Here is a 7,898-nt window from a genome sequence, read left to right as displayed (position 1 = left end):
CCAGGTGCTGCTGCTGACACACTTGAGAACCGCTGCTCTAGACCCTTGCTGTCCAAGTATGTTCCGTGGAAGCTTCTAGAAAAGCAGAATCTCAGGTGTCACCCCAGACCTACTGAATCAGAATCCGCATTCACAAGACTCCCCAGGTGAACTGTTTGTACCTTGCAGTCTGGAAGCACTGTCCGCACCGCATGGCCCCTTCCTTCCTGGGAGTCCAATCCAGGCAGCCTGGAGGAGGCGTCCAATCCCAGTTGCCAGGGGTCTCGGGGGAACCTGGGGACTCCCGTGTTTCCCAGGGTAGGGGATGGGCGAGCGGGCCACAGGGGTAGGAGGGGCTGCACACCCAGCCCAGGGGCTATTCTGCTGTGGTGCCCACCCCCAACTCCAGGAGGCCCTGCAGTGCCCACCCGGGGAATTGCCAGGCCAGCTCTCTAGCTAGCCCCAGGGATTTTATTTTATTTTAAAAATATACGTAATACACATGTATTTAAGGTCATGTATCCACCATTACAGTATCATACAGAATAGTTTCACTGCCCTAAAAATCCCCTGTGCCCATCTGGTGGCTATTATTATCATTCTAAATAATATACCTAGACCTCTCCTTATTAGTTCATTCACTCTAGGTAGCGTTTATTGACAACTGACAATGAAAGAATGGGAAACTCCCTCATTAGCCCTTTTCCTCCTCCCAGTTTTTGTCAGTTACATTTCCATTTCATCCACTCACTCAACAATTATGTGCTGAGGCCCCTCTGTGTGCCAGGCAACAATCTAGGTGCTGGATCTACAAGGGTAAAGAAAACAGATAGAACTCCCTGCTGGCATACAGCCTACATTCTAGTAGAGGAGACATAACAATAACTAAGGAAAATATCAAGACTTGTAGATGGTGACATGTGGTATAGAGAAAAGTCAAGCAGGGAAGGGGATGCAGTATGTGTGCCTGTGACTGTGTGTGTGTGTGTGTGTCTGTGTGTGAGTGTGACTGTGTGGGGGGGGATGTAAACAGGGTGGTGGGGACGACCTCACTGAGAAGGCGATGTCTGAGTACAGAGCTGTGTGAGGTAAGGAAACGAACCTAGACATGCTGGGGGAGGAGCGGTCCAGGCAGGGAGGAGCCCGTGGCCTTGTGGGCAGGCTGGTGAGGAGACTGGCTGGAGGTGGGGGAGGGGTGGGGTACAGGTCAGGAAGAAAGGGGCAGGCCCCCCAGGGCTGCATCACCGAGGGGCCTCAGGCTCTGGAGGATTGCAAGCAAAGGGGTGACTCTCCCTTCAGTTTAAATTTGTACCGTGTTAATACACATTCTCTTTGTAAATATAATGATCTTCAATGCTTGTTCTGTGGACTGAGCCTCACAATGAATGAACACTAAAGCGAATTTATAATAAGATTAAGTAAACATTGTAGAAAACAGCAGAGATTTTACTCCTTGAGCCTCTCTGGGCCCCATCCTTCCTTCCATCCCATCCTGTTCCCATCTTCCTTTCTACCCCGTCCCAGGCAGCCACCTGGAGTGGACCGGGTGCCCTACTCCCCACCAGGGAGGCTCAGAGCACTTCCAGCCCGCTGCTCCCTGGGGCCATTTTGCAGTCCAGCCCATTCCAGTTGGATGCAGACGGACTGACGGTGCAGACCAACTTCCCTGGGGGGGAGGTGCAGGGGGCAGAGGGACGAGCCAGCCCCGGTTCTGTCCAGCAGTCCCCTGTGGAGTCAACAAGTCCATTAGAATTGAGTGAGTGTCTCCGGGACTCAGCACTGCCCCAGCCAAGCCCCAGAGGCTGAGTGAGAGCTCCATTCCCGGGGCAGTGTACCCAGGGACTTGGTACCCAGGGGCGGTGTTCCCCGGGGGTGGGGTACAGATGCCCTGGCAGGCAGGGAGCGCCAGCACTAGCCCCCTGCACCCTGCCCCTCTAGATCCTTCTGAGGCTCAAGTAATCCAGCTTGAGTCTGAGCCTCTCCCAGATGGGGTCACCAGGCAGACACCAGTCTGGGGGACAGGTTTAGAATGAGCCATCTCCCCTCGTCCCCGGGGGTGGGTGGGGGCCAGGACTCCCAGGTTCCAAGGACCTACACAGGACACCGGGGAGATGTGAGGCTGGGAACCGGACATTTAATTGGTAGCAACCTTTCCAGCAATAGAGTACGCCCTGCTGAATTTCCTCCCATGGCCTCCCCTTTACCCAGTGCTTCTGTCTTTTTTCGGCCCATTCTCCTGTGTCCAAAAGCCTGGCACCGCTCCAGCCAGGAAGCTGAAGAGGACAGTGTGGGCGGCTAGTTCACGTCTAAAAGGAATGCTGTGTACCCAGATGCTTACAGAGAGGTGGTATGGTGTCAGCAAAAGATCCCGGGTCCTCTCAGCCACCACACAATCTCATCCCAGCTTTGCCATTTACAAAGCTGTGTGACCTCATCTAGGTTGCTCGGCCTCTCTGATCTCATCTGCCACGAGACTCAAAAACACGTGAGAGCGCTCTGTAAACTTTCAAAGCCCATACGTTTGTGAATTCACCTGGGTCTGGAGAGAGCACCAATGTGTCCCAGGCCCGGAGGAGGAGGAAACAACAGCGATAAAACAGTCAGGAACAGAGCTGGTCTAGAGCCCTGTTTCCTCAGTAGAACTCTGGATCATGCAGGACTGTGCTGGGTTGGTGCGCTCAGGAGATGCCTATGGAGGGATGGAGTGGGGGGCGTGGGTGTTGGAGGCTGGAGAGAGGGCCACAGGAGGGCATGGTTGGCGGGCAGGCTGAGACCTTGGGGGTCCCTAAGGCAGGGCTGCGGGCCCCTTGAGCTCCCTCCACTGCCGCCCTCTGGAGCTGTCTATCATGGTTGCCTCTCTTCTCTCATGGCCTGACCACTCCCTCCCGTGGAGGGGCGTTCTGGGAGTTAGGGGGTCAGCTGGCCCACATGTGCGTGCGTGCATGTGTACGCATGTGTCTCCTGCAGCACACGGGCTGCAGAGCTGTGGGTGGGAAGATGAGAGCTCCTGACTTGGGTGCTGCCGGGGAGGGCGCCCTCCCCCTCCACACTGGACCCTCTCTGTGCCCGTTAGGCTCCACATCACTGGGCAGGAGGGTGGAAACACAGGGTGTGGGTACAAAGAGGTCTTATTACTATCATGATTACAAATCATTATTCCCATAATAAGCTATTATTACCATGTATATGAATAGGTCCCTAAGAAATGGCAAGTCCTGGAGGAGCTGACCAAGATGGGGCGGCATTAGGACCCAGGGAGCCGTCTCCCAGTGCTGGGCCCGGGTCCTCGTTGTCCTCTAAAGTCAGTAAAACTGGGGGAAGGGGTGGACTAATTCTTTTTTTCAATTAATTTTTTTTTTTTTTTTGGCTGCGCCTCACGGCTTGCGGAATCTTAGTTCCCGGACTGGAGCCCTCAGCAGTGAAAGCTCGGAGTCCTAACCACTGGACCACCAGGGAATTCCCTGGAATAACATTTCTTGAGACTCTGAGAGTTACCAGGCTCTGTCCTGGGCTTTCCACAGATGTAATCTAACTTATTCACTAGAGCTCGTGAGATAAGAATCAGTTGATCCTCCCATTTGACAGATGAGGAAACTGCAGGATGATGAAGTTGCCCGAGGTGGGCGGGACACAGCCACCAAGGCAGAAGAGTTGAGGTTGGAACCCAACTCTGCAGAGATGGTATCTTTACACCACACTCTCCAGGCAGAAAAGGGAGGAGAGCCTTCTTCCCACCCCCTCCCTCCGTCTTCAGCTCAGCATCCGGGGAAAAGTCCCTTCTGGGGGCGGGAGGCGCGGGATGGAGGGAGGTAGATTGAATCTTTGGAGGGGAAGCAACAGGCCCGGGTCGCGCTTGGCCTGGGGCTGACTCCACCAGGCTCGCGGTCTAGGTGGGCTGAACCGCAGGCCCCTCCAGTGTGTGCGGAGGATGCAGGCAGTGCCATTGCCAGGTGATCCGTGGGGGGCGGGCCCCTCCTCCTCCACCGCGGGGAGGGGAGGCCGAGGGACCTCCAGGTTCCACTGTCCTCAGCCGCACTGGATGGGGGCAGGCGCAAGACAGTGGGTCGTCCAAGCAGGGACAGCTGTGGGCAGCCTGTCTGAGGCCCAAACCGAAAAATCTGCAGATGGGGGAGGAACCCAACTTAGGCTTGATCCCCCCCCTTCCCCCGCCCCAACCCCAGGATCGGCCTCATTTTTCTGATTTCGCAACGCCAAGGGGGAGCTGGTCAAGCTAGGAGAGGGGGCAGAGGCTGGGGGCCAGGACTGCTGCGGCCCGGGAAGCTCCAGCAGCTGTCTGGCAACCCCCATCCCTTTCGAGTCCCAACCGGTGCCAGTGCGCGACCACGGACCACCCCCCTCCCCCCAAGCTGCGACCCCCTCACGTCTGGAAGACGCCCCCTCCTCCTCCCCCTCACTATCCCCCCCCCCCCGAGTCCAAGGCCTGGAGGAGCTGTGGCCCCCAGAAACGGCAGACAGGAGGCCTGAAGGCGCCCCGCCCCCGGGCGCGCAGGGGAGAGGAGCGGAGCGGAGGGGAGGGGAGGGGAGGGCCGGCCGGGCAGGAGTGCTGGGCGCCGGAGGCGGGAGGCGGGCGCGGGACACGTGAGGGCACATACCGCGAGCTGCCGCCCGACGCGCAGGCGGCCCGGGGAGCGAGCGGGCGAACGGGCGAGAGCGGGCGCGAGGGCGCGGAGCAGCGGCGGGGGCCGAAGCCCGGCGCGGGAGGCACCGGGCGCGCCTGCCGGGCCGCAGGGAGAGCCGGCGGGGCGCGCCGCGGCCCCGGCCCCGCGCGCGCCCATGACGGCGGCCGTGCTCCGGGAGGGCGTGCTGGAGAAGCGCAGCGGCGGGCTGCTGCAGCAGTGGAAGCGCAAGCGCTGCGTGCTCACCGAGCGCGGGCTGCAGCTCTTCGAGGCCAAGGGCGCGGGCGGCCGGCCCAAGGAGCTCAGCTTCGCCCGCATCAAAGCCGTGGAGTGCGTGGAGAGCACCGGGCGCCACATCTACTTCACGCTGGTGACCGAGGGCGGCGGCGAGATCGACTTCCGCTGCCCGCCCGAGGATCCCGGCTGGAACGCGCAGATCACCCTGGGCCTGGTCAAGTTCAAGAACCAGCAGGCCATCCAGACCGTGCGCGCCCGGCAGAGCCTCGGGACCGGGACCCTCGTGTCCTAGACCGCAGGCTAACGTCTTCACTTCCCGCGGCCATGGACGCGGTGTCGTGGGTCGTGTCAGGTGAGTTCTTGGGGTCTGAGCCCTCCTTCCCTCTTGCCCTCCGGTCTCCTCTTTCCCCTACGGAGGAAATGTCCGCCCGCGCCCCCCCCCCCACCAGCATGCCGCCTCAAAGCTGGCTGTCCTAGGGCCAGTGGGGAGGGAGAGCCCAGGAGCTGACCCTGGGTGCCTGGGCCTGGGACCAAGAGCCGGCCTTCCCCCAGGGCGCCGGGCAGGGTCCTGAATGTGCCCGCCGTGCCTGAGAGGAAGGTGGGCAGGATGAGCACCACTGCCCCCAGGTTGGTTCTGCCCTGGCTCAGGTGGAAGAGGCTGGCAGAACAGACTTCCAGGAGGCTGGGCCTCTACCCCCGCCAAGGCAGGGCTCCTGGGCTGTGGCTTTCAGGGAGCTGGGGAGGGCGGAGGGGCGATGAGCTTGCCCCCCACCCCTTTCTGCTGCGATGACGCTCGTCCTGGAGCTTGACCGTGGGATTGAGGCAGGAAGACAGCCTCCCTCAGTGGCAGGGTTCTCAGGGTTGGGACCAGAACCAAGGAGCCGTAGTTCCCAAGGTGGGACCTTGGTGGGAGCTGGGCTGGGCCTGGGAGCTCCACTACCTGTTCTCAGCGGTGGGTTTTGGGTCCTAGGGCTGAGCTGTTGGGAAACCAGGAGATTTGGGGGGTGTGCAGGCTAGGCCACTGATGCCAAGGAGGGTGGGCCTGGCCCCCTGCCCCAGAGTGCCCGCCATGCTGGCTGGGCCGAGAAGGGAAGCTGGAGGAGGGGGTGGGGGCGGGTTTGTGGTCAGCAGGCTCAGGGGAGGGACCAGGAATAGAACCTAGAAACTGTGTCTCCTGGCCCTGTGCCCTCTTCCCCAGATGCCGCTCCCTCCGGGGGGAACCGGGCGCAGGTTGAGGAAGGATCTAGCTGTCATTTCTCCCGTGGAAACCCGTATTCCCCTCGCCCCACTACCACCTCCACCCTCCTGACTCTCCCTGTCCTGCAGCTTCTCACCTCACCAGGTAGGGTCCATGGCGCCTGGTGGTCGGTGCTGCACACCCCCGGCCCTCCTGTTAACTGCCTCTCGTGGGGCAGTGAGGGGTCACTGAGAGGCCAGGCAGGAGGCAGACCTGCTGTCCTTAGAGCTGATCCTCTTTGATCCCCCAGGCCTCAGAGGCCGGGAGGAACAGCTTCCTGCAGTGATCACAGGGCGCTGTACAAATGCTGTTTTCTCCTGAAATGTCGGAGCAGGTTGGGAAGCTCTGGTACAAACAGCTGCTGGGGATACTCACCGCCCCAGTGTCTGCCCTGCCCTGACTGCTGTTCTTTCTCGCCAGCTTCCATGCCCCCTTTGGCTCGTGGGGCGTGACTGTGCTCCATTTGGTGAGGCAGAGGCCGTGGACGCGTGGAGGAGGCGTTGGAGCGTAAGGGGCGGCCGGGGCCGGGGAGCAGGTCAAAGGCCCCGAGGGACTGAGGATGAAGATCCAGCCCCCGGGTACTCAGACTCTCAGGATGTACCGGCTCAGGACCTTCCGGCCACCGGCCTGGCCTCTGAGATTGTGATGGGGAGCTGGCATCCAAGCCCCTCCCGCCACGGCCCTGTGTCTCTTCTGCAGACTGCTAATCAGCAACCCCCCCCCCCTCCCCGGCTTGGTGCCGTGCCTGGAGGAAGGCAGTGCCCCGGGGGCGCTGAGCCAGCGCCCCAGGACTCAGGAGGCCAGGCTGGCGCTCAGAAGAGGAACCAGCTGGGCTCGCCTCTGGATTTACTTTGGCGGGGGTAGCTGATGGGTCTGAGGCCCACACCTGGGGGTCATCTGCTGCTTGGGTCCTTCTGGGACCCCCACCCATCCAGGCCTCTCTTTGCACAGTTCTTCCCCCTTCCTGCCCCTCTTCCCCACTGCGGTACTAGGCCTGGAGGTGGCGGGGTGGTTGGGGGGTCAGCCGTTACCATTTCACACCTGTCCACAAATGCAGACGCCCTGCAAAGGGCAGTGACCACACTGTTCGCTTGCTGAGTGAAATTCTTTGCCCGCCGCTAAGACCTGCTGCTTGGAGCATCTGTGTCCTCACCCCCACTTTCCCAGTCCACACCCCATCTTGAAATCTCCAGCCTGGGGAGGGAGAGACCCTGCAACCCAGGGGACATGGACTCAGAGGTCCTAGGGGAGGGACCGTGAGACCTGCACGGGCCAACTGGGTCTCGAGAGATGCCCTTCTGCCTGCTCTCCTGGGGGGGCGGCTCTGCATTCTGGGTAGGGCCTGTCTCTGTCATTTACACACTTGGGCCTTGTACATTAACACCGGAAGTCTTCTCTACGGGATGGTTGAAAAGGAATAATTTCAGCAGTGGGGAAACCGAGGTACAGAGACACAGCTGTCCTGAGTTGCACAGAAACTGCTGATCGGGTGACCCACGTCCGGCCTCCCCTGTTGCCGAGCGGTGACTGCTTGGCAGGAGCAGGGAGGCTGAGTGTCCCCTGCAACAAGTCGGGGTCCCTCAGTGCTTCCAACCTGTTTGTTCCCCTTCAGATGCCTCCTCCTGTCCGATCACGATCTCTGTCCTTTGTCCCCGTCCCTCAGAGTCCTCCGCACCTTCTTGCTTATCTGATATGTGAACTACATCTTACAATCAAATAAGAACTTACAAGTTACCAAGGAATTTTTACAGATATCTCATTTATGACCTCCTTAGGCTGCATACCCAGCCCAGGAAGGCAAATAAGCA

The 7,898-nt window shown here is 60.1% G+C and overlaps 1 protein-coding gene across 2 annotated transcripts; it reads left to right on the top strand.

Moving 5' to 3' along the window:
* The first annotated feature begins 4,477 nt into the window (after positions 1–4,477).
* PHLDA3 (pleckstrin homology like domain family A member 3) lies at positions 4,478–7,173 on the top strand. Of its 2 annotated transcripts, XM_057555262.1 has the most exons (3): positions 4,478–5,205; positions 6,052–6,195; positions 6,511–7,173. In XM_057555262.1, exon 1 carries the CDS (start codon positions 4,774–4,776, stop codon positions 5,143–5,145), a length of 372 nt encoding a protein of 123 aa, XP_057411245.1. In that variant the 5' UTR covers positions 4,478–4,773; the 3' UTR covers positions 5,146–5,205; positions 6,052–6,195; positions 6,511–7,173. The 2 variants fall into 2 exon arrangements, with proteins under 2 accessions (XP_057411245.1, XP_007167362.2); XM_007167300.2 differs by lacking the exon at positions 6,052–6,195 and having other exon boundaries at positions 4,479–5,205.
* The last annotated feature ends 725 nt before the right edge of the window (positions 7,174–7,898 follow it).

Source organism: Balaenoptera acutorostrata, chromosome 1 (genome assembly GCF_949987535.1).
Source record: "Balaenoptera acutorostrata chromosome 1, mBalAcu1.1, whole genome shotgun sequence".
In the NCBI taxonomy this organism is placed as follows: Eukaryota; Metazoa; Chordata; class Mammalia; order Artiodactyla; family Balaenopteridae; genus Balaenoptera; species Balaenoptera acutorostrata.
Note: the sequence above shows the minus strand (reverse complement) of the source record. Positions and strands in the feature narration are given on the sequence as shown.

What these genes read in the sequence shown, in the direction of transcription:
- PHLDA3 (XM_057555262.1), top strand. Translation starts at nt 4,774, where the DNA reads ATGACGGCGGCCGTGCTCCGGGAGGGCGTGCTGGAGAAGCGCAGCGGC.